Source organism: Triticum urartu, chromosome 7A (assembly GCF_056163025.1).
Source record: "Triticum urartu cultivar PI428250 chromosome 7A, HENAU_Tu73, whole genome shotgun sequence".
NCBI classification, from domain to species: domain Eukaryota; kingdom Viridiplantae; phylum Streptophyta; class Magnoliopsida; order Poales; family Poaceae; genus Triticum; species Triticum urartu.
The window spans coordinates 724,964,609-724,991,183 of NC_141879.1; the positions used below are offsets into that span (position 1 = coordinate 724,964,609).

The 26,575-nt window shown below is 46.1% G+C and overlaps 2 protein-coding genes across 2 annotated transcripts; both read right to left on the reverse strand.

The window, feature by feature from the left end:
- Positions 1-2,165: 2,165 nt before the first annotated feature.
- LOC147962284 (uncharacterized) lies at positions 2,166-3,210 on the reverse strand. The gene is made up of 3 exons (XM_087538046.1): positions 3,000-3,210; positions 2,625-2,813; positions 2,166-2,522 (listed from the first exon to the last, which is right to left on the reverse strand). The coding sequence occupies exons 1-3, from the start codon at positions 3,177-3,179 to the stop codon at positions 2,301-2,303; spliced, it is 591 nt and encodes a 196-aa protein (XP_087394172.1). The 5' UTR covers positions 3,180-3,210; the 3' UTR covers positions 2,166-2,300.
- A 7,085-nt stretch (positions 3,211-10,295) lies between these two features.
- On the reverse strand, positions 10,296-19,626 carry LOC147962285 (uncharacterized). Its single transcript, XM_087535182.1, has 3 exons — positions 19,486-19,626; positions 10,905-11,159; positions 10,296-10,559 (listed from the first exon to the last, which is right to left on the reverse strand). The coding sequence occupies exons 1-3, from the start codon at positions 19,624-19,626 to the stop codon at positions 10,296-10,298; spliced, it is 660 nt and encodes a 219-aa protein (XP_087391308.1).
- Between the last annotated feature and the right edge of the window lie 6,949 nt (positions 19,627-26,575).

Here is a 26,575-nt window from a genome sequence, read left to right on the forward strand (position 1 = left end):
GCAACTAAGCCGGAGGACACTTTTCATGCTTTTCGCAGATGCCCAAGAGCATTGGGGCTGTGGCAAGCCATGGCCGAACAGTGGAGAATTCTATCGGCAGCAAGCTTCAAGTGAACGGGCACGGAGTGGCTGGCCCAAGCCCTCTGATTTGCCGGAGACGGAGAGGATGGAGTTGATGATGACGCTTTGGCGCTGCTGGCATGTCCGGAACGAGCTGACGCATAACAAGCCCGCCCCACCAGTGGTCGCATCCCGACGTTTTTTACTCAGCTATGTGGATTCCTTGATTGGCCTTCAGAATGACCCCAACGCTGATCCAATGAAGGGCAAGCAGGTGGTTGATGTGGCGCAGCCAAGAACGCCAATATTGCAGGCTCCTCTACAGGTCAGATCAACGGCGGCGGCGGGGACTCGGGCCCTCTCGCTCGGGTGGGGCTGGCGCGGGACAGCGCCCCTGGGCCGGAGCGTGGAGGGCGGGCCGGATGCCACGACGGGTGGTGGCGGCGCATCGGCAACCTCGCTTCCCCGCGGCAGGAGGTCTCGCGATCTGGTGCGTCGCGGCCGCCAGGGACGGCGGTGGCGTGACCGGATCGGTTCACGGCGGCGCGGCCAGATCTATGCCCATGCGTGGGCCTTGATCGCTGGTCTGTCGTCGACACGGTGGTGGGTGCGACTCGTCGGCAGCTGGGCAGATCCGCGGGATTCTATCCTTGTCTGGTCCTTGACAGCGCGAGCAACTTCGGGGGAAACCCTAGATCTCCTTGGGATCGAACGATGGTGGCGCTTTTGCGTCGTAGTCCCTCTTTAGGGCATTGTTTTGGAGTTTGCTCCGGTTGAAGGGACCAGCGACGTCGGCGGCGCACGTCTGGTGGAGCAACTGCCGATGAAAATCGTGCCGACTACGGTCATGGCGGACGATGGCGGCGTCTTAGATGTCATTCCCTTGTCGAGGCATCGTCGTTGCAGTCTGCGTCATCAGGCTCGGGATGCTCCGGGGGAAACCCTAGATCTGGGTCTTCCGGATCGGATGATGATGGCGTTTTATCGCTTTCCCTCCTGGGGGCATCGTTTTTGGATTAAGTGCTGGCTGGGGGGATGGTGGAGCGGTGCTTCATCTCACACATTGATGGCGACGGATATCGGCGGCATGGCGCTGTGGAGGCTCGGCGTCCGATGCACGGAGATGGATTCGCGGAGGAGGAGGTTGCTGTCCGGCGTCATGGTGATGTCGATGGTAGAGTGGCCAGACAAGGTAGAAGCCTCAATATGATCTGAAGACGGACCTGTGGAAGATGGCGGCGACGACACACGAGTGCGTCTGACCGGATTGTGCCCCAGACCCGGTATGTGGCTCGGCTGGGGCTTCCGAATGAGTTTCGGCTTCCGGCTTTTGATGTTAGGCTTAGGTGAGTGGTTCGGGTAGTGGCCCAACTAGCACCCCTTCGTCATTTTGAATAGGAGTAGTGGCATATGTTGCCAAGATGGTGAATTCAGGCACATTGTTGTAATACTTTGTAAGGTCCTTGAGAATAATCAATAAAGTGGCCGTATGCATCTTCCAGATGCAGAGACCGGGGGTCATCCTCCTTTTCTAAAATAAAATAAAAACGGCGAAGTGGGTGCTGCCGCCGGCTGGATGGACGAAGCTAAATGTTGACGGTTCCTTCTGCCCACGCAGTGGATCGGCGGGCGCAGGAATGGTGCTCCGAGACAGCTCGGGAGCGATCATCTTCTCCTCCTGTAGGCAGTTACGTGTGTGTTCGGACGCACTGGAAGCAGAACTGTCGGCATGCATGGAGGGCGTCAACCTCGCCATACAATGGACGCAGCTACCCATTGAGATCGAGACGGATTGCCTCGTCGGCTACAATATGTTGGCTAGGCCTGAGAAAGACCGGTCACGTTATGCCATGCTAGTGGACCAAACCAAGAGATTAATGAGGGAAGGGAGAGATTTTAAGCTTGCTCATGTGGCCCGTGAGCAAAATGGCGTGAGCCATTACCTAGCTAATTTTGGTAGACTGGAAGAGTGCACCGCTGTGTGGCTCGGCTCGGGGCCAGGTGATGTGCCTGACCTCTGTAAGAACGATTTACCTGATTGATCAATAAACTCCCTTTTCACCCGCAAAAAAGAAAAGAAATGAATGTATCTAGACGTATTTCAATGTTAGATACATCCGTTTGAGCGACAATTAATAAGATATAGGGAACAAACAGAACACTGAGAAAAGTGTAAATGTAAAAAAGGATTTACTTATACATGGAAATATTTTCTTCTCCGGAATGTGGAATACAGAAGGCTATGCGAGATCCGTGGACGTTTCGTCAAATCCTGCCGATGCAGCCTGTGCCCGTTCCCATTCATGTTGCGCATCCCAGACATTGAGAAGCAAGAAACTAAACGCGGCGGCCACCAGGGAGACGAACACAATCATGGCCACGTGATCCCACTTATTAGGGAAAATGGAGACCATCAACACCAAGGAGATCAACATGATCCCGGTGACCACCAACATCTGCACCTAAATTAGAAGACGAAAAATTCACACGATATGGATCAATCCTAACAATCTGGCTAATAATTCTTTTGTTAAGGTAGAGCATTAGTGCGCGGCGTTACGTACCCATGTGCTTTCATGGCATCGCCTTGCTGGTTGGTCTTCCTTGCTGTCCCAATGTTTGAGAAGCAGGAGGATCATCGCCGTCGAGTAGGAGAACACGATGGCGGTGGTGAGTGAGTCTTGCCAATCGGGCCAAAATATTGAGGCCACTATGACGGCGGCCATGAACATGTACCCGGAGACGCCGAAGTACTGCACAATGCATGCATCACACGGACTTCCACAAATTAACATGTAGATGTAGAGTACTGCTACTGTATACGCCAAGGAAAATTAAGAATGAAACGCCAAACTAGGTACGATCGATGCGACAGGATCAAGAGTTCTGTCAAGAATTCACGCATGCAGATCGATCATCCGTTCCAGGATGTTACATACCCGGAACTTTCGGTGAGATTCGTCGTCGACGACGGCAGGTCTGGGCCTGGGTTCGAGGAGCGGCGCCGTTGAAGATCTGGCTTTGTTGCTTGTCGAGCGCGAATGGTTGACGGCTACCGGCGGCATGAACGCCGCTGCAGGCGAGGGGCAGTGGCACGCCGGGGCGCAATGACCGACCATTGCCGAGATCTATCAGTCGCCACCTGCCGAAGAAGCCGAGAAACCTACCTAGCAGCTGCCTAGATTTTTGTTGTGAAGCTGTATATGGACGCAACAGAAGTTGTTAGATTCGCCTGCATGCGTTCGCCTGCTTACAAGGATGGTAGTTTTCCATCTATAAAAAAGGATCGGTTGTTATAATTTGTTAGTGCATCATACATATCTACCCAACACTAGTAATCGAGTGGAGACACGTGGCCATATACAATTCTCATAGTAGTATTTTTTGAAACAGTATAATCATAGATGCTCACGTACATGTACATACGAGAAATTAGGATCACTTTCTTTTTCTAAGAAAGAAAGGCGACCCATGCAAAAAAAAAGGCGATCTAGCATCCAGTCGTCAAGGCGCTTCCTCTCCGCTGTCGTGCTCCGGCGGCTCCTCTCCGCCGACGACCTTGGTTGCCAGTGGTGAGGGGGGTCGCCGGATCCACGCGTGTGGATCGGTTTAGGCATTAGTAGCTTAGGGTTTTGGGCGTATCATCATCTTTGCTTTGGTGGTGGCGATGGTTGCACCGAATAAAAAATCTTCAGATCCTTCCTCGACGAGGTGATCCACGTTGGGTTGGATTTAAAAACCAGTCCGTTTAAGTAAGGATGGTGCGGCGGCGGTGGTATCCTCGTGGTGGACCTGTGTCCTTTGACTCCGCCGTTGCGACGACGTATGCTCCAGCATCGGCGTGGATCTTGTGAGATAGTCCAGGAGCGGATGCAGTTTGTCGTTTGCATATGCGACATCTGGAAGATGGTGGATTGTATGCTTGGTTCGTGGTTCATGGTTTGTGGCGGGCGGGTATGGTTTCCTCCTCCGACGTCTAGTCCTGTGGGGGTGCTTGATCTGGTGTTCGATTGCATGCCTAGGGTGTTGCTCGGTCTGATTCATTCAACGACAATGGCTTCGCCTTTATTGAGAGCCATCTTGGAGGTCCGCAAAACTACATCAGCAATGGAGCCGCGTCGAGCTTGGTGGTGGAAGTGATCGGTCATTTTTTTCTTTGATGGCTGTTGCGGTTGTAGTGCCATTGGCAGGTGACAGACGTTGGTGTCAAACTCAGAGGATTTTTCGGTTTTGTTTGTATTTTTACTTTGGTTGGTTTTTCTGTGTGCAAAAGCTAGTGTTGTGCTCCTTTTTCAGTTTTGCCAGGTTGGTATACTATGAATACGCACACACACATCCTACATTAAGAATACCTCCGAGATACTAAGATTGCACAACATTTTGTGATTGGCGAAGTCACCAATGATGCCCACGCCATGTCCCCAAAGATCCTACATTATGAAAAATTACCATCTGTCCTATATCACGTGTGCCCATGCCGTGTAATAAAATCATGATTTCATCGTGCTCCGAGTAACCAATAATATTCACGCTGCACTGTTACCGCAGAACGTTTACTATACCGTGTCATCGTCGTCCGTGAGGGGGGCCACACCCCGGAGCCGCGTGCTACCTCTTCGGACATGCCACCACACCTTAAGGCATGTATGAGGGGCCCGCGCGATGCTCTGGTAGCATTGCTACCCCCAAGGCCCCCGTCCCGCCAAACCCTGCAGCGGTTGACCAGGAGATCTAACCCTTTGACTTTTGCCGGACGGGCTTTGACCAATGGACCTCTCCACCCGGTTGTGGTAGGTCAGCCAATAGGAACACTTCGGAACAAGGTCCGTGCCAAACCCACCGCAAGATTGCCTCCGTGTCGACCCGACGAGGCCGTTTCTCCCCCTGCAATTTCCGGCGCCGAAACACTAGCAGTGCAATAAATGTCTCAAAATATTCTAGGCGGGTCCGAAAAATGCGTGGGCCTGACACGTGTCATTCGATGGCCTTCTTTGAGAGCACTAGAAGTTCCGAGGCCAACGGAGCAACAGGGCCCGCACTACTTTCACAAACACGACTCGTTCCCTCTCGATACCTAGAGATTACATCGGAGATGTCGTGGTTTACAAGCGGCCTCATGTGAGGCCTACTCGAAACAGGCCCAAACTTTTACCACACCCTACAGGGGCCATGTGATGACACCATGCCAGTTCCCGAGGGTTTCTGGCATTATATAATTTTTCGAGGATTTAAGCGGTTGGATCAGGCATGGAGCCGAGGTAATTTTGCCCCCCGGTGGCTGGGCCTGCCCCTCCCTCGCCTGCAAAAGGCCTACGCATGTCGCAAAGACATCACATCGGATTTTATATGCCGCTTCTGGGCATGATTTCATGTGCCGCCTTGCAGATCTGCAATTTCTGGCTCCGAAACCCTAACAGTGCAATAAATGTCTCAAATATTCTAGGCGGGTCCGAAAAATACGGGGGCCTGACACGTGTCATTCGATGGCCTTCTTTGAGAGCACGAGAAGTTTCGAGGCCAACTGAGCAATAGGGCCCACACTTCCTTCACAAATCCGACTCGTTCCCTCTCGATACCTAGAGACTACATCAGAGATGGTGTGGTTTACAGGCGGCCACAGGTGAGGTCTACTTGAAACACGCCCAAACTTTTACCGGAATATTGACCGATATTTTAAAGAGTGGAAATAATGAAATAAGGGGAGAGAGTATCATTTATAAAAACAATGAAATAAAAATAGAATAAGAATACAATAAAAAGAAAACTAAAATAAGTATCATAAAAATACAATAAAATGAAACACATAAATTATTAAAAGTAAAATTAATAAACTTTTTGTATTGAAATAAAAAAATTATAAACCGTGTGTTTTTTCCTATGGCACTAGGCTTACCCTGGTGCACCAGGCTTATGAGTGAGCGTGGGACTTAGCGAAAATAGACGCGCGAAGACCTCATTTTGGCCCAAATCGACCCGCCCACTATCTCTTCCCCGTGCCTCCCCTGTCTCAACCCCACGCTCTCCCCTGTCTCCCCCCACGCGCCGCTCCTCTCCTCGCGCCGCTGCCCACCCTCCATTCACCGTCCGCCTCGCCGTCACCCCGCCCGGCACCGCCCTCTCCTCGGCGCACATATCCCCCTGCCTCCTCTCCATCCCCGAGCATGGGAAGCCCCGAGCGGGCCCTCCCATCGGCGCCGCCGCCCCTCCCCGTTCGCTAGGGTTCAGGCCGTCCGGCCATCTCCACTGCCCCACCCTTCCTTCACCGGCACACAGATCCCCCCCGCCCCCTCCCCGAGCATGGGGAGCCCCGAGCTGGCCCTCCCATCGGCGCCGCCGCCTCTCCCCGTTCGATAGGGTTGAGGTTGTCCGGCCATCTCGGCTGCCCCACCCTTCCTCCGCTAGCAAGTCCCCCCCCTCTCTCCCTCTCTCTCTCTCTCTCTCTCTCTGACAGCACCTTTCTCTGTTGACCAGGGCCCGGCTCCTCAGGCGGCAAGGTGCTCCGGCGTGCCCCTGCTGATCTCCTGCTCGTGGAACAACTGCATCAGCAGGAACACATGCTGCATCTGATTTTGGTTTCCCTCCCTCCCACAATTGCATCTTCAGAACACCTGCATCACACACATACACACATTGCTCAGGGTTCATAAAAGGGGAACACCGCACCCCGCACACACCGCCGACCGAATTCCCACCGTACTGCCTGGGCAGCGCTGTCGCCGTCGTGCGTGGGGAAACCAGCACTGTACCAAGGTCAAGTGCATCGAGCTCGTCCATTGTGGTTTAGACCAGCTTTTGCCTTTCCTTGAATTCTCTTGTTCATATTTATGCATGTTTCCTGATTCCCCTTTTCTCATCTGTGATGTGATGCTCATACGAAAAGGAAGAGTAAGAAGAAATCTATGAAAGATGGTAAATTGGCAATAGAAGAACATGTAGGTGTAGAAGCTGGTTGATGCTGACACTTGGACTCTTATCTCAGAGTAAATTAGCTTCAGATATCAGAATAGTACACTGGTTTAGAAATCAGAATAACTACTATCTGGGTGCAACTTGCTGGCAGGGCAGTTAAATTAGATATCTTATTTTTCATTGTATCTTGCTTATTACTTTTACAAATTAGCGTTCAAGACAATCTTCTGTTGTTGCATTCCAGCAAGTTAGCTTACAGCCGAAGATAGTTTATCCAATCCAAATGATGTAGGTCGAACAAAACTTATGGCTGGGGTTAAAATATTTGTGGTGATCAGCATCTTCCTCTCGCTTCGCTGTTAAGATGTCGACGCGGCGCTACGCAACGGGTGATTTATAATACTACCATGTTTTTTATGTTGGGTCTGAGAAACTAGAGAATTCATGCCTCTTTGCCATGCCAAGAGTATTCTAGGGATTTCTTATGAATATTACAAGTTTTAGAGTGGTTGGGCTTCTTTAGAACCGTTCGTTGATGTCGATCTAATGGCAGATAAATACAAAGTACTGGGTAGTACTCCAATGAAAGTACGCGAAAGTACTAAAACGAGTGGGGCCGGTACTCGTGACAAGGTGGGGACGCGTTTTAATCTAGGGGAAGTTTAGTCCTAGGAAAATTTGCACGCGCTGCCCCTCTCGTCGAATGCATAACCGCCGCCATGGTGCTACACATTCCACAATTACTCATCGGCGGCCATGTCCTCCCTCTCCTCCAAGTCCACCGCAGTCATCTCCTCCTTCTTGCCGCTGCAACTTCGCTCCACTCAGGCAACCCCCCCACCCCCTCTTCCACGGCAGATCGAGCTGATGGCCGGCGGCGAGAACACCGACTTCGTGCAGATCGCCGGCGGCGACCAGGTCAAGTTGGCCAGGTCGAGGGAGATCCGTTCTTGGTTTGACAACACAAGGAAGATGAGCTGGACGGCAATGGCCACTCTCAAGAATTTGACGAAGAAGGAGAGGGCAAAGCTTTTCCCCCGCCCGCGCAACCGATTCAGAAGATCGAGATCCTCCTCTGGGCGATGGAGCAGGCCAATTCGTCCAGCGAGTGGACCAGGCGGAGGTGGTGGGCGTTCAGATCCAGGGTAGAGCATCCACTGGATCAGGAACCCACCGTGCACGAGGTGCCGTTGCAGATTGTGCAGCCTCCAACCGAGTCACCGGGACTCCGAAGCGCAAGATGAGGAGGACAGTGGTCGCGACCTCGCTTCCCCGCCGTTCTCCACGCTTCCCTCGCCGCTCTCCTCGTATGAACGGCGGCGGTAGCTATGTTTAGAGTAAGCTTCCCCACTCCTCATCTTCCTACTGCTTGTGCTTACATCGTGGTGATACTGATCGTAATAGCTCAGAGAGGGAATGCTAGATGGCATTTTAATCTCAATGAATTGCATCAACATTTGAGTACATGGATTTGGAGGATGGATTATGATGTATGTGAACCCTAGGCATCATATGAACCCTAGGAAAAATTAGTAATGTTCTAGTGGTAGACACTGAAATTTCGGTACACACCGGTAGGCACTGAAATATTTCGGAACTGCCCTAGGCAAAATTTGTAATGTTGTAATGGTGGACACCGGTACACACCGGTAGGCACTGAAATATTTCGGTACTGCCCTAGGCAAAATTAGTAATGTTGTAGTGGTAGACACTGAAATATTTCGGTACACATCTGTAGGCACTGAAATATTTCGTTACTACAATTTCAGTACACACCGATGCACACTGAATTATTTCACTACTGCAGTTTCAGTACACACCGGTACACACTGAAATATTTCAGTACTGCAAATTCTATACAAAGTTGGCATTTTGTCATTTATGTGTGAATTAATCCATGCATCATATGGCCTAACTTTGTACATGAGTTTGGGTCAATTTCATGTCTATTTATTGTTAAAATTATTTTCATGCCATGAAACACAAGACAAGTCACTGACCCAAGCTTGCAAAGATGCCATATCAATGTTGCTGATATGAAATATGCATGTTTTCACCAAGTCTTGTGTCTGAATTAAAACTGAGCATTTTTTATTGATGGTATCCATGGATCTAGAACTCCTATGAATTTGCTCATGTTGGATGTTTTGTTCTCCATCATTTGTACTAGCATTCCGTGCGATTAGATGCCATGACAAGACCCCTGGCATATTTATTTTCTTGCCTCCAACATCACATGTGTGTTTTGCAGGAAAAAACCTGGAGTTCACCAGGCTGGCTGAAGTTGTGAGGCTGGGAGGCTGATGGTGCTGCTACTGGCTGATCCTTCTTCTTTCAGTTTTTGTTCGTCATTTCTCAAGCCGTTGGACCAGGGCTACTTCCTTATGTGCTGTTAATGTATTAAGTAGTTCCTTCGAATTTGTAGTATTAGTTAGTTTGAATGTGGAAGTACTTGAATTTTTAGGAACGAAATGTTGCTATGTATGACCAAGGGTTTCATACCTTAATCTTTGGATAATTAATTATGTGAACTGTTGGATGTGGCGCATAACGAAACGCCTCTACCATTGATACTAGTTCAACATGTCGGTCCAATTAGAGACCAACCACTACCATATAGAACAGTCTCTGTTGCAAAAGGCAGTGCCTAGGAGGCGCTTAGGCATGCCTAGGCGCTAGGCGATGGCCAAACGCCTCGCCTAGGGCATAAATGGTAGTCTAGGCAGTGCATGCAACAAATTGTTTAACCAAGCGAGAAATCATGCCATATTGCACTGAAATGCCAAACATCACATATTCAAATGGTAGTAGCTGGTAGTTAACTTATTTATCTGCCCTAAATTAACATCAGTACACATATAATAACCACAAATACACACTGATAGTAGAATCTATATTACCGCCTAGGCTGCGCCTAGGACGCTTAAGCACCACCTAGGCACTAGGCGAAGGCCAATCGCCTCGCTTACGCCTACCGCTTTTTCCAACATTGAGAACAGTTAGCATTTCATACTACAACCTGGCACGTACAAAACATCACACAATGGAAGCACATCCCTAAGCACCTTGCATTGTACAAGGTCTTAGAGACAAGCCTCTACCATATATAACAGTTACCGTGTCACACTACAGCCTATAAAACATCACACAGTGGAATAATCATAGCTAGTAGAGCATTCGTTACCAGTTAATAATAGTTGCAATCCATCACAAGCAATAGTACCTAGATATGAGTAGATATAGGTACGGTAATACATGACAAGTACTCGCAAACAAGAGCTAACATAACAAGTTCATTTCACATTGATACATGGCCCACCCCAGTTCTAAATGAGGTGGATGGTGATCATCATCGTCAAGTCATGGCGACGGGTGTTCGCAACAGTGAGTAGGATGGCCTGTCCTACCCGAAGATTCTTGCCACAAAGGAACTTCTTCCACCCTGCCCTGCTCAAGACAGTGCGACCGTCCGTGTCCACTGCATAGGCACAGCTGGTGATGGAGCCCGTTCTGGTAAGGCGTAGTCCAGCAGCCATGCCTTCTTCGTCCGGGTCGATGCCACAGCGTTCAAGTAACCTCTTAGGTAATTTCTAAAAACAGTTGACATGATATATGATCATGTCACATGCAATTATCAACAAAGCATACACTTCAAGACACATATATCATTGGATTCAACACTGAGCATATATATCATCACATCACTACACTATACGCCAAGCATCAAATTACTACAGTAATTAGGCATATCATTAGATTACTGCGTACACTAAGCATATCATCGCATATTACTACACTACATGCATGTCATAAAATTCTTCACTAAATGAATTCTAAACTAGGCCTCTCATCACAGTACTACAACATGCATATCATATGAACTACTACACTAACTAAGCATGCATATCATGTAATTACCACACTAAGTAACATACCATGATATGCCGGTTAACATTCGTCCTTGTGAGGCGGGTCACGAATGGCTTCCCTAGGTAGTCTTCACGTAGCGGAAGCATGTCCCAGAGGTTGCCGATTTCCTCGTCGCCCAGTCTGAGTCCTTGGGCATACAGGTATTCAACAAGTGGGTTCTCATCATCATCTGAATCGTCATCATCTGAATCAGCACCATCTTCCTCCTCATGAACTTCATCCTCACTATCCGGAATCAAATTTAGATAGATAACAAAAATCTGTTGGAAATATGCCCTAGAGGCAATAATAAATTGGTTATTATTATATTTCCTTGTTCATGATAATCGTTTATTATCCATGCTATAATTGTATTGATAGGAAACTCAGATACATGTGTGGATACATAGACAACACCATGTCCCTAGTAAGCCTCTAGTTGACTAGCTCATTGATCAATAGATGGTTACGGTTTCCTGACCATGGACATTGGATGTCGTTGATAACGGGATCACATCATTAGGAGAATCATGTGATGGACAAGACCCAATCCTAAGCCTAGCACAAGATCATGTAGTTCGTATGCTAAAGCTTTTCCAATGTCAAGTATCATTTCCTTAGACCATGAGATTGTGCAACTCCCGGATACCGTAGGAGTACTTTGGGTGTGCCAAACGTCACAACGTAACTGGGTGGCTATAAAGGTACACTACGGGTATCTCCGAAAGTGTCTATTGGGTTGGCACGAATCGAGACTGGGATTTGTCACTCCGTGTAAGCGGAGAGGTATCTCTGGGCCCACTCGGTAGGACATCATCATATGCGCAATGTGACCAAGGAGTTGATCACGGGATGATGTGTTACGGAACGAGTAAAGAGACTTGCCGGTAACGAGATTGAACTAGGTATTGGATACCGACGATCGAACTAGGTATTGAGAACATCGTGGAACATGTGGGAGCCATCATAGGTATCCAGATCCCGCTGCTGGTTATTGACCGGAGAGTCATCTCGGTCATGTCTGCATGTCTCCCGAACCCGTAGGGTCTACACACTTAAGGTTCGGTGACGCTAGGGTTATAGAGATATTAGTATGCGGTAACCCGAAAGTTGTTCGGAGTCCCGGATGAGATCCCGGACGTCACGAGGAGTTCCGGAATGGTCCGGAGGTAAAGAATTATATATAGGAAGTGCTATTTCGGCCATCGGGACAAGTTTCGGGGTCATCGGTATTGTACCGGGACCACCAGAAGGGTCCCGGGGGCCCACCGGGTGGGGCCACCTGCCCCGGGGGGCCACATGGGCTGTAGGGGGTGTGCCTTGGCCTATATGGGCCAAGGGCACCAGCCCCAAGAGGCCCATGCGCCAAGAGAGAAAAAAAGGGGAGAGTCCTACAAGGGGAAGGCACCTCCGAGGTGCCTTGGGGAGGATGGACTCCTCCCCACCCTTGGCCGCACCCTTCCTTGGAGGAAGGGGCAAGGGCTGCGCCTCCCCCTCTCCCTTGGCCCTATATATAGTGGGGAAAAGGAGGAGCAAACCAATCTAAGGCCTGGCGCCTCCCTCTCCCTCCCATGACACATCTACCTCCTCCCGCAGCGCTTAGCGAAGCCCTGTTGGAATCCCGCTACTTCCACCACGCCGTCGTGCTGCTGGATCTCCATAAACCTCTCCCTCCTCCTTGCTGGATCAAGGCATGGGAGACATCTCCCTTCCGTACATGTGTTGAACGCGGAGGTGCTGTCCGTTCGGCACTAGGATCATCGGTGATTTGAATCACGACGAGTACGACTCCATCAACCCCGTTCACTTGAACGCTTCCGCTTAGCGATCTACAAGGGTATGTAGATGCACTCTCCTTCCCCTCGTTGCTAGTCTCTCCATAGATAGATCTTGGTGACACGTAGGAAAATTTGAATTTATGCTACGTTCCCCAACAGTGGTATCAGAGCTAGGTCTATGCGTAGTTACTATGCACGAGTAGAACACAAAGTAGTTGTGGGCGTTGATTTTGTTCAATATGCTTGCCGTTACAAGTCTTATCTTGATTCGGCGGCATCGTGGGATGAAGCGGCCCGGACCAACCTTACACGTACTCTTACGTGAGACCGGTTCCACCGACATACATACACTAGTTGCATAAGGTGGCTGGCGGGTGTCTGTCTCTCCCACTTTAGTCGGATCGGATTCGATGAAAAGGGTCCTTATGAAGGGTAAATAGCAATTGGCATATCACGTTGTGGTTTTGCGTAGGTAAGAAATGTTCTTGCTAGAAACCCATAGCAGCCACGTAAAACATGCAAACAACAATTAGAGGACGTCTAACTTGTTTTTGCAGGGTATGCTATGTGATGTGATATGGCCAAAAGGATGTGATGAATGATATATGTAATGTATGAGATTGATCATGTTCTTGTAATAGATGATCATGGAGCCCCAAGATGGAGATCAAAGGAGCTACATGATATTGGCCATATCATGTCACTATTTGATTGCATATGATGTTTATCATGTTATGCATCTTGTTTACTTAGTACGACGGTAGTAAATAAGATGATCCCTCATTAAAATTTCAAGAAGTGTTCTCCCCTAACTGTGCACCGTTGCTACAGTTCGTCGCTTCGAAGCATCACGTGTTAATCGGGTGTGATAGATCCTTTCGTTCACATACAACGGGTGTAAGCAAGATTTACACATGCAAAAACACTTAGGGTTAACTTGACGAGCCTAGCATGTGAAGACATGGCCTCGGAACACAAAGACCGAAAGGTCGAGCATGAGTCGTATAGAAGATACGATCAACATGAAGATGTTCACCGACGTTGACTAGTCCGTCTCACGTGTTAATCGGACACGGCCTAGCTCACTCGGATCATGTAATCACTTAGATGACTAGAGGGATGTCTATCTGAGTGGGAGTTCATAAGATGAACTTAATTATCCTGAACATAGTCAAAAGGATTTTGCAAATTATGTCATATCTCACGCTTTAGTTCTACTGTTTAATTATGTTCCTAGAGAAAAATTAGTTGAAAGTTGATAGTAGCAATTATGCGGACTAGGTCCGTAAACTGAGGATTGTCCTCATTGCTTCTTAGAAGGCTTATGTCCTTAATGCACCGCTCAGTGTGCTAAACCTCGAACGTTGTCTGTGGATGTTGCGAACATCTGACATACACGTTTTGATAACTACATGATAGTTCAGATAAACGGTTTAGAGTTGAGGCACCAAAGACGTTTTTGAAACGTCACGAAACATATGAGATGTTTTGAGGGCTGAAATTGGAATTTCAGGCTCGTGCCCACGTCAAGAGGTATAAGACCTCCGACGATTTTCTTAACCTGCAAACTAAGGAGAAAAGCTCAATTGTTGAGCTTGTGCTCGGATTGTCTGAGTACAACAATCATTTGAATCAAGTGGGAGTTGATCTTCTAGATAAGATAGTGATGTTTCTCCGAAGTCATTACCACCAAGCTGCTAGAGCTTCGTGATGAACTATAATGTATCAGGGACATATATGATGATCCTTGAGATATTCGCGATGTTTGACACCATAAAAGTAGGAATCAAGAAGGAGCATCAATTGTTGATGGTTGGTGAAACCACTAGTTTCAAGAAGGGCAAGGGCAAGAAGGGATACTTCATGAAACGGCAATTCAGCTGCTGCTCTAGTGAAGAAACCCAAGGTTGAACCCAAACCCGAGACTAAGTGCTTCTGTAATAAGGGGAACAGCCACTGGAGCATGATTACCCTAGATACTTGGTAGATAAGAAGGCTGGCAAGGTCGATAGAAGTATATTGGATATACATTGTGTTGATGTGTACTTTACTAGTACTCCTAGTAGCACCAGGGTATTAGATACCGGTTCGGTTGCTAAGTGTTAGTAACTCGAAATAAAAGCTACGGAATAAACGGGGACTAGCTAAAGGTGAGCTGACGATATGTGTTGGAAGTGTTTCCAATGTTGATATGATCAAGCATCACACGCTCCCTCTACCATCGATATTGGTGTTAAACCTAAATATTTGTTATTTGGTGTTTGCATTGAGCATAGACATGATTGGATTACGTCTATCGCAATACGGTTATTCATTTAAGGAGAATAATGGTTACTCTGTTTATTTGAATAATACCTTCAATGGTCTTACACCTAAAATGAATGGTTCATTGAAATCTCGATCGTAGTGATACACATGTTCATGCCAAAAGATAGTAATGATAGTACCACCTACTTGTGGCACAACCACTTAAGTCATATCGGTATAAAACGCATGAAGAAGCTCCATGTAGATGGATCTTTGGACTCACTCGTTTTTGAAAAGTTTGAGACATGCGAACCATGTCTATTGGTATATATGCATGAAGAAACTCCATGCAAATGGACCGTTTGGACTCACATGATTTTGAATCACTTGAGGCATGCAAATCATACCACATGGGCAAGATGACTGAAAGCCTCGTTTTCAGTAAAATGGAACTAGAAAGCAACTTGTTGGAAGTAATACATTTTTGATGTGTGCAGTCCAATGAGTGCTGAGGCATGTAGTGGATATCGTTATGTTCTTACTTCACAGATGATTTGAGTAGATGTTGAGTATATTTACTTGATGAATCACGAGTCTGAATTATTGAAAGGTTCAAGTAATTTCAGGGTGAAGTTGAAAGATCGTCGTGACAAGAGGATAAAAGATCTATGATATGATCATAGAGATGAATATCTGAATTACGAGTTTGGCACAGAATTAAGACATTGTGGAAATTGTTTCACAACTAATACAGCCTGGAACACCATAGTGTGATGGTGTGTCCTAACATCATAACTGCACCCTATTGGATATGATGCATACCATGATGTCTCTTATCGAATTACCACGATAGTTTATGGGTTAGGCATTAGAGACAACAACATTCACTTTAAACAGGGCACCACGTAATTCCGATAAGATGACACCGTATGAACTATGGTTTAAAGAAACCTAAACTGTCATTTCTTAAAAGTTTGGGGCTGCGACGCTTATGTGAAAAGTTTCAGGCTGATAAGCTCAAACCCAAAGCGGATAAATGCATCCTCATAGGACACCCAAAACAGTTGGGTATACCTCCTGTCTCAGATCCGAAAGCAATAAGGGATTGTTTCTGAATCGGGTCCTTTCTCGAGGAAAAGTTTCTCTCGAAAGAATTGAGTGGGAGGATGGTGGAGACTTGATGAGGTTATTGAACCGTCTCTTCAACTAGTGTGTGGCAGGGCACAGGAAGTTGTTCCTGTGGCACCTACACCAATTGAAGTGGAAGCTTATGATAGTGATCATGAAACTTCAGATCAAGTCACTACCTCATGGGATGACAAGGATGCGTACTACTTCAGAGTGGTACGCAATCCTGTCTTGGAAGTCATGTTGCTAGACAACAATGAACCTACAAGCTATGGAGAAGCGATGGTGGGCCCGGATTCCGATAAATGGCTCGAGGCCATAAAATCCGAGAGAGGATCCATGTATGAAAACAAAGTGTAGACTTTGGGAATACTACTTGATGGTCGTAAGGCTGTTAGGTACAGATGGATTTTAGAAGGAAGACGGACGATGATGGTAAATGTCACCATTAAGAAAGCTCGACTTGTTGTTAAGATGTTTCCCGACAAGTTCAAAGAGTTGACTACGATGAGACTTTCTCACTCGTAGCGATGCTAAGAGTCTGTTGGAATTATATTAGAAATTACTGCATTATTTATTAAATCTTGCAGATAGGATGTCAAAACATTGTTTCCTCGACGGTTTTTGAGGAAAGGTTGTATGTGATACAAACCGAAAGGTTTTGTCAATCCTAAAAGATGCTGACAGGTATGCAAAGCTCTAGCAATCCTTCTAAGGACTGGAGTAAGCATCTCGGAGTTGGAATGTATGCTTTGATGATGATCAAAGATTTTGGGTGTATACAAAGTTTATGAGAAACTTGTATTTCCAAAGAAGTGAGTGGGAGCACTATAGAATTTCTGATGAGTATATGTTGTTGACATATTGTTGATCAGAAATGATGTAGAATTTCTGGAAAGCATATAGGGTTATTGGGAAAGTGTTTTTCAATGGAAAGCCTGGATTAAGCTACTTGAGCATTGAGCATCAAGATATATAAGGATAAGATCAAAACGCTTAATGGAACTTTGAAATGAGCACATACCTTGACGTGATCTTGAAGATGTTCAAGATGGATCAGTCAAAGAAGGAGTTCTTGCCTGAGTTATAAGGTATGAAGTTAAGACTTAAAGCTCGACCACGGCAGAATAGAGAGAAAGGACGAAGGTCGTCCCCTATGCTTAAGACATAGGCTCTACAATATGCTATGCTCTGTACCGCACCTGAAGTGTGCCTTGCCATGAGTCAGTCAAGGGGTACAAGAGTGATCCAAGAATGGATCACAGGACAGCGGTCAAAGTTATCCTTAGTAACTGGTAGACTAAGGAATTTTTCTCGATTATGGAGGTGGTAAAAGAGTTCGTCGTAAAGGGTTACGTCGATGCAAGCTTAACACCTATCCGGATAGCTCTGAGTAGAGATACCGGATGCATATAATGGAGCAACAATTTAGAATAGCTCCAAGCAGAACAGTTATTTGGATTAGCTCCAAATAGAGCGTGATAGCTGCATCTAGGAGATGACATAGAGATTTGTAAAGCACACACGGATCTGAAAGGTTCAGACCCGTTGACTAAAACCTCTCTCACAAGCAACATGATCAAACCTAAAACTCATTGAGTGTTAATCACATAGTGATGTGAACTAGACTACTGACTCTAGTAAGCTCTTGGGTGTTAGTCACATGGCGATGTGACCTGTGAATGTTAATCACATTGCGATGTGAACTAGATTATTGACTCTAGTGCAAGTGGGAGACTGTTGGAAATATGCCCTAGAGGCAATAATAAATTGGTTATTATTATATTTCCTTGTTCATGATCATCGTTTATTATCCATGCTATAATTGTATTGATAGGAAACTCAGATAGATGTGTGGATACATAGACAACACCATGTCCCTAGTAAGCCTCTAGTTGACTAGCTCGTTGATCAATAGATGGTTACGGTTTCCTGACCATGGACATTGGATGTCGTTGATAACGGGATCACATCATTAGGAGAATCATGTGATGGACAAGACCCAATCCTAAGCCTAGCACAAGATCATGTAGTTCGTATGCTAAAGCTTTTCCAATGTCAAGTATCATTTCCTTAGACCATGAGATTGTGCAACTCCCGGATACCGTAGGAGTACTTTGGGTGTGCCAAACGTCACAACGTAACTGGGTGGCTATAAAGGTACACTACGGGTATCTCCGAAAGTGTCTGTTGGGTTGGCACGAATCGAGACTGGGATTTGTCACTCCGTGTAAGAAGAGAGGTATCTCTGGGCCCACTCGGTAGGACATCATCATATGCGCAATGTGACCAAGGAGTTGATCACGGGATGATGTGTTACAGAACGAGTAAAGAGACTTGCCGGTAACGAGATTGAACTAGGTATTGGATACCGACGATCGAATCTCGGGCAAGTAATATACCGATAGACAAAGGGAATTGTATACGGGATTGATTAAGTCCTTGACATCGTGGTTCATCCGATGAGAACATCGTGGAACATGTGGGAGCCATCATGGGTATCCAGATCCCGCTGTTGGTTATTGACCGGAGAGTCATCTCGGTCATGTCTGCATGTCTCCCGAACCCGTAGGGTCTACACACTTAAGGTTCGGTGACGCTAGGGTTATAGAGATATTAGTATGCGGTAACCCGAAAGTTGTTCGGAGTCCCGGATGAGATCCCGGACGTCACGAGGAGTTCCGGAATGGTCCGGAGGTAAAGAATTATATATAGGAAGTGCTATTTCGGCCATCGGGACAAGTTTCGGGGTCATCGGTATTGTACCGGGACCACCGGAAGGGTCCCGGGGGCCCACCGGGTGGGGCCACCTGCCCCGGGGGGCCACATGGGCTGTAGGGGGTGTGCCTTGGCCTATATGGGCCAAGGGCACCAGCCCCAAGAGGCCCATGCGCCAAGAGAGAAAAAAAGGGGAGAGTCCTACAAGGGGAAGGCACCTCCGAGGTGCCTTGGGGAGGATGGACTCCTCCCCACCCTTGGCCGCACCCTTCCTTGGAGGAAGGGGCAAGGGCTGCGCCTCCCCCTCTCCCTTGGCCCTATATATAGTGGGGAAAAGGAGGAGCAAACCAATCTAAGGCCTGGCGCCTCCCTCTCCCTCCCGTGACACATCTACCTCCTCCCGCAGCGCTTAGCGAAGCCCTGTTGGAATCCCGCTACTTCCACCACGCCGTCGTGCTGCTGGATCTCCATCAACCTCTCCCTCCTCCTTGCTGGATCAAGGCATGGGAGACGTCTCCCTTCCATACGTGTGTTGAACGCGGAGGTGCTGTCCGTTTGGCACTAGGATCATCGGTGATTTGAATCACGACGAGTACGACTCCATCAACCCCGTTCACTTGAACGCTTCCGCTTAGCGATCTACAAGGGTATGTAGATGCACTCTCCTTCCCCTCGTTGCTAGTCTCTCCATAGATAGATCTTGATGACACGTAGGAAAATTTTGAATTTACGCTACGTTCCCCAACAAAATCCTGGGCCTATCTCTTCGGAACGAGAAGCTGATCAATTCACCCCCACTAAGACGCATGCGGGCTATGAAACGATCCCAATCATCTCCTCCTATCTGGGTTATCTTTCGCCCCTTCTCGACCTGCATAGTGTATGGGCCCCCAAGAGCGTCGAAGGTCATGGTGTCTGCGATGAGCTCATTGAATGCCAATCTCACATTGCATGGTACGATCTGTGTAAGATAAAAACAAATAACAGACACAATACATTAGTGGAAATAGCAAAAAAACAAAAAGAATGTACTGTCAGAAGGTTCATATAAACTGTTACCGCTGCAAAAACAAAAGAAGGCTGGAAGTAGATGCCGAACAGCGTAGCAGAAGAAAGGCTGGTCCGGCACCGTGAGTTGCAGCGTCCACATTGTGCTTCCTCCATTCTACACAGAACATGTTGAACTCTAAGATGAATTGTACATAGTACAATACAAAGATCATACATATAATAAATCATAGTGATAACCTATACTGGCAATGGCCAATCAATCTATTTTATATCATCTACGTAATAAAGCAATGCCAATGACAATGGCAATGCCCGTCTCATCTAAACCTGGGAATAGTTCGGCATCCAAACTAAAACCAGTCCAATCCACGGCACACATCAAAACCAAACCAATCCAGATATTTTCATTTAGAATCTAGACCAAACTGAACTATACACGCTGATCATCCAACCCAGTCCAAACCGTTTTCAACTTTTGGATTGAATCCAAAGGTTCAAACCATGGACAAAGTCATATGTGAGGGCACGTCATGAATCTAGATCAGACATGGCGTCAAAGCTCGAGAGAGCCGACGAGCTCCGGCCGGCAATAGCGGCTCTTGGATTTGAAGCAGCAGTAGGTGGTAGTGGCGGCTTAAACTAATTGATTGATTTGGTCTCAAACCATAGAAACCAAATCAAGATCCAATCCAAAAACTAAGTTTCAGTCCATACCAATCGGCTCAGATTCGCCTCCGTAGGGAGATGCGGTTGGGGAAGGGAAGAAGAGGGAAGATCTCACGTACTTGCCGGAGTTGGCGGCGGCCGCGCACCGGCAGCGAAGAGAGGGGTCGTCGGGAGATGGCGGCGGCGGCGGTGCTGGTCGAGAAGGGGAGACATAAAGATGTGGAGTGGTCGAGATGGGGAGAAAGAAAAATGTGGTACATGTGGTGGCTCGATTGTGTGGATGACAAGGGGACCCACTTGTGAGACCGATAGCAATTGATGGCAAACCGCAGGAGGTGCACGACCGCGTGCACGACCGCCACGTCCCCACGTGGAATGGGGACGGCCGGGTGGGTGTGTCAAGTCAAATCGGCACTCGCGGCTTCTCGGTAACTCCAAGAGGCAGGAGCAGTGCATTTCTTCCCCAAATCGTGTAGAAAACCCTCGTCCTCTCCCCACCCTCTCTTCCTTCCTCACCACCTCACCACCCTCTCCTCCTTCCTCACCACCCTCCTCCCTTCCTATGCCTCCCTCCTCCTGTCTTCGACTGACGATGAAGCGCGGACGTGAAGATGTGGCGGACGAGCCGGAGGCAACCATCGGAGCAGCGCAATCTGCTGCCGTGGCTGTAGCCGTAGGTGGAGCGGCAGAGTCCGCCGTAGCGGCGGAAGCTGCTGGTGCAGCGACCATTGTGCCTGCTCCCGCTGCCATCGCAGCCGTCGAGGCACCCGTCGGCGAGCACAAGGTCGGGGAAGATCTGGAGGACGAGGAGATGAGAAGGCGTAAGCGCAAGGTGCATGACGAAATCGAAGAGCTCTTCAAGGAGAACGTCATAAAGGAGTTCAACGTAGATTGCAGGAAGGGCAGCGACTTCGACGAGGATGCCATCGACGAGCTATATAAGGTAGTACTCTGTTTTTTCCTCTGTTTTTTCATGACATTGGGGTTTTTCTTGTAAACTAGATGAGCATCAATTTCACTTGGGCGTGCTAGTTCTACGTATGTAGGATTGTAGGGATCTAGCATAGATCTTCATGTTGGATGTGGATTTTTAAATCTGATTCACATTCTGATTCCAGCAGATACTCTGGGTTTTTTTCAAGGCATTGGGGTTTGTCTTGTTAATTAGATGAGCATAAGTTTCACAAGGGATACATTAATTAAAGAAGTGGGGTAATGAACCCAAATACAAGAAAATGTTCATGGCAGGGATACATTAATGAAAAAAGTGGGTTAAACAATGGATATATGGAAGGATTCTCCATTGGCTTCCCAAGGACAGTGATAAAATGCTGCAGTTCCTGATTCATTTTAGTTTATGTAGATGAATTAATTTGCACACATGTTCATAGATGATTAGTTTGCACACATGTTCATAGATGATCCATTTGCAAATTCTATACAGATTTCCATTTTGCAAAGGAAGTGATCGCTCCCTTAATAATTATGGGCTGACAGTACATATCCACTGGATACCAAAAAATCAAAACATTTCATCTAGCCAATTTTCCACAGTATGTTATCTAGATGATCACAGCCACATCTCTCATCAATATGAGCAGTGAGACACCCCATAGCTCCTTTACCAATTTCCTTCTGAAACTTATCAGGGTCTAACAATGTTGGAGAAGCAGTATTGCTGCTGTCAGAAAGAATAATGGTTTCTTCATTCCAGTAGATAGAACAAACCCTCTTGTGTGAAACATGGAGGAGTATAATGAAGCCATTTTTCTGATTCCAATAAGAATTACACCTGTAACAAGTATCAAATATCATTAAACCAAGCCACTTCATGAAGTCTTTCATGTGTTAATTATGTACTACTTGTGCACTAATCTATAAATGCAACTATTCCACTGTCCATATTTATGCATGTCAATTTCTTTGGCTCAATTATGTATGTGCACATACGCCTTGTTTCTAGCAAATAGATAGTTGCCATGTTACACATGTGTACTTTCAAAACATTGTAATTAAACTCAATGTACCATAATAGATTAGCTGAGTTCTTCTATGTGTACTAATTCACTAATTCACAGGAGGATGACGACGACGTGGACTACATCATGGACAGCAGGCACAGCAAGAGCCGGTACACCCTGAGGCATCTGATTGCTGGGAAGATCAAGTACCGTTTCTTTGGCAAGATTGGGTGCCCTTTCTGTTGCAAGGTGATCGGTGGCGGCATAGATGGCATGATCCAGCATGCCTTCAGCACTGGCAATGGACATGGTAAGAAGCATAAAGCCAGTACTCTGGCTAAACATGCTGCCTACGCACGCTTCCTCGAGATTGTCAAAGTCAATGAGCCCTACAACATGCATTGAAGAAGGGAGAGAAGTGATATGCTGCTAGAGTGCTGCTGCTGCCCCAGGACCGCCGTGTCCTGTTATGTTATCTATGTTTGTTTGTTGTTGGAGTCTAAAACTGATGTCCTATGGTATGTCTGAACCTATGCTGAGCGGTGGTTGATCTGCCGTTTATGTTAAGAGTTTGCTGCTACTCTGGTTTAGTGTTCCTAGTTGTTAATACTATTTTGGTGATGCATGTTTAAGCCTTGTACAATGCTAGATGCTTAGGGTGGTGCTTAGAAAAATAAACAGGGTATTTCTGAAGCATCGGTGCCTATTTCTATAGGAGAGACGCCTAGTTATGCGTCTACCCTGTACAAATAAGCACATGTTCTTAAGAAAAGCCTGGTTTATTTCTATAAGCAACTCCCCTAAGCACCTTGCATTGTACAAGGCCTTAGCAACTCAAGTATCGTACTGTGGTCTATGTTATGGTTGCTGTGTTATTCTGCCGTACGGTGATGCATGCTAGGAACTCCAATAATATGACTATGGTAGTTATAGCTTGGCATGACTATGTTTAGTGTATAACTCAGCATGTTCCTGCCATATCTATGAGCAGTTACAACTGAACTATGCATTAATTTTTGACAAAATTAAAGCATGCAAATGATTGCCGATTCCACCTATTGCCAAATCAAGCTTTGTACTGATGATGCATTAGATATTGCAATAAGTAGAGGATGCTCATGATTGCCAAAAGTACCTATTTCCACTTTCTGATAAGAACTAAACGTGTATCAAATGATGCTAAAAGTAGAGCATGAGCATGAGAATGTATCACTGCATTAGATATTGCAATAAGTAGAGGATGCTCATGATTGCCAAAAGTACCTATTTCCACTTTCTGATAAGAACTAAACGTGTATCAAATGATGCTAAAAGTAGAGCATGAGCATGAGAATGTATCAATGCATTAGATATTGTAATAAGTAGAGGATGCTCATGATTGCCAAAAGTACCTATTTCCACTTTATGATAAGAACAAAACGTGTATCAAATGATGCTAGAAGTAGAGCATGAGCATGAGCATGTATCAATTGATGCTACCTATTTGTGTTTGAATGGGCTCAATAAAGCTGGTGCTGGTTTATGCTCTCTGCGTGACCGTGATGGTAACGAAGACACTTGGTTGGCTATGGTCTTGTTGTCAAATTTAAGTTTCAGTTCTTTAAGACTCTTTGTTTTTGCTGCTTGCTCGGGATCGACTACATTTCTCGGGCGTCCACGTGCTCTCTTCCTTTTGGGGGAGTTGGGTGCACCGGTATCCTTCTGGGAGTTGGATGTGTCAGGTTCGTTGGAACCATCAGGATTGTTGACTAATTGTACGTCCTCTTCTGAAGCATCAGGTAGAACTCCTTGCCGGGCATCGTACACCTCCTTCTGTATAAGAGAGAGTGCTGCGTTAGTTCTATTCATGAGACTTATGAAATAAATGATATATTCTTCATGTAGCGCTAACCGTTATGGGGAACTTATATGATTCGAGACGAAGCGCATTGCAATTTGAATGCAGTAAGGCTGTACATATTTTCCACCTGAAAATATCTATCCTTGCCTATATTGGATAACCGACACTGACGTCAGCATAGCTTTCAAGCTAAACAAAGTACAAATTTAAATTAGGCATTCAATTACCTGGTTCAAAATATCGGTCATTTCATCCCCGTTCCATGACAACATGTACTGCAGTGTCCAAACCGCACAGGAAGTCCTGCGATGTTTAGTTAAAGATCAGTTATCTTATTCGTGTATGCAAATAATAATTTATGAGGCCATGCGTACCCATCGGTCTGTTGTTGTATGTTCTCATAGCATTTTTTGGTCCATTAGGCAAAATTGATGTTATTAGCTGGTGATATCAACCCTTTCTTGACAGCTTCGTTAATGCAGAACTGAATCGAGTCCACCTAGGGTACGACGAGTTATACATAGGGTTACGATACTTTGGGAGCTCATGTTCCATGCGGATCAAAAGATGCAGCAAGAGAACACTTACAAGAGAATCTTCCTTGGTCTTGTCGCAATGATAATTCATGGAGTTTAGAGTCTGAATTTCTTTTTTGTCAAAATTAAACATCATTAGCATCCAATGGTTTTGGTGTACATTGAGTGGGACATGCACCTGCAGTAAAATTTGGGTTGGGTTGAGAACCGAAATTTTTCGTGTACAGTGTGTACGTAAACTATGAAAGTGTGGAAAACGTGTACCTTTCGGCGCCCTACAAATTTTCCTGCTACACGAGCTAACCATGAGGCTGCACGTCCAACAGGAACCACCCCTTCATTTCTAACAGCTTTTCGGTTTCTTGAGGGGATATGATTGAGGTAGTATCATTCTCAATTTGGCTAATGCGAGCATATGCCATAATAACCTGCCAAATTTTTAATCATACAATAATAAGACAGTTGTTGCAGTAATGATGTAGAATAGAGTATAATGGGCTTACATCACCATAAATGTATTTGTCGTCCAAATTTCGCTTCAGATTTTCTGTTGTGAGGGAAATGTCTTCGATTCTAGCTATTTCAACAGGGTCGTATGTTCCGCGGATGTAAACGGCTGTCTCTATGTCCTCAACCGTGAACTTGTAATCATTACCAAAGACAGGCTTCATCGGAGTTAATTGTGGTTCCTCATTGTTTTCCGTCACATGTCTTGCACTTGGTGTACTCGAAGTCCCTGTCGTGAATTGGTTAGCCCTAGGAGTTCCTGTCAGGCATGAATTGCACACATTGACTTGATCCTACAATGAAGAAAGGTAGTTCATCATTAGTTATTTACTTTTGGATATTGACGTGTTGGGCCATATTGATCACCTGCATGCCTCCTTTCTGTGACACTGATTGTCGGTTGCTTGTAAATTCGTATTTTAATTCCTGTAACAATGCAAACAATAATGAACATGAAGGAAAATATTCATAAAAAAATACAAAATGCACAGTATGACATACATGGAGTTCCCTCCATAAGTCTTTAATTTCGTCCTCGGCCTTCGACAACCTAGGATTAGTGTCAGTTTTAGTCTTCATGTCGATCAAGTCTTCACCTAGAGTCTGGTATTTGACATCAAATCTGTGCTCAATTTCCATTAACTTCCTGCCTACCTTCTTTTCATGATCAGTAATGCGTGCATTCATGACTTCAACTACCATTTCAATCTGTGTAAACAAAATAAAACCTCGTTGATAACAATAGCTAAATGAATGAGGTTCCATGACACCTATTTGTGATATTGCAAAAACAAATAGTCCTTGGAGTACATACTTGCTGGCTACTAAATTGCTGTCCTTGTGATGGTGCTCGATACGAATCATGTTGATGCACATGTTCATCTTTTTTTCTTGGAAAATTATTAGAATTCTCGGACGGTCGTTGAGGAGCACAAATTTCCATGACAGCCTATTTTTATAAAATATAATGAACCATTTGTACCAAATAAAAAATCAGATATAGAAAGTTCAATTGTAGATAGGTACCAGCCCGTTATGAAGACCTCCTTTCTCGTAAGCATCGCTTCTTAAAGTAGCCATCATTTCGTCCCATCGTGCGATCAATGGAGGGGGTCTAGAAGCATATATTAATCGGCCACTACGCACGTGCTCCCAGTACCAATACTACACAATAAATTAGTTCATCACCATACAGATATGCAACAGAACAATAATTAAAGGACATTAAGTAGTGATCTATCACTAACCTGGAGCAGAATTAGATTTCCTTGTAGATTTACGTGATCTCGATTTCTAAACTTGTGA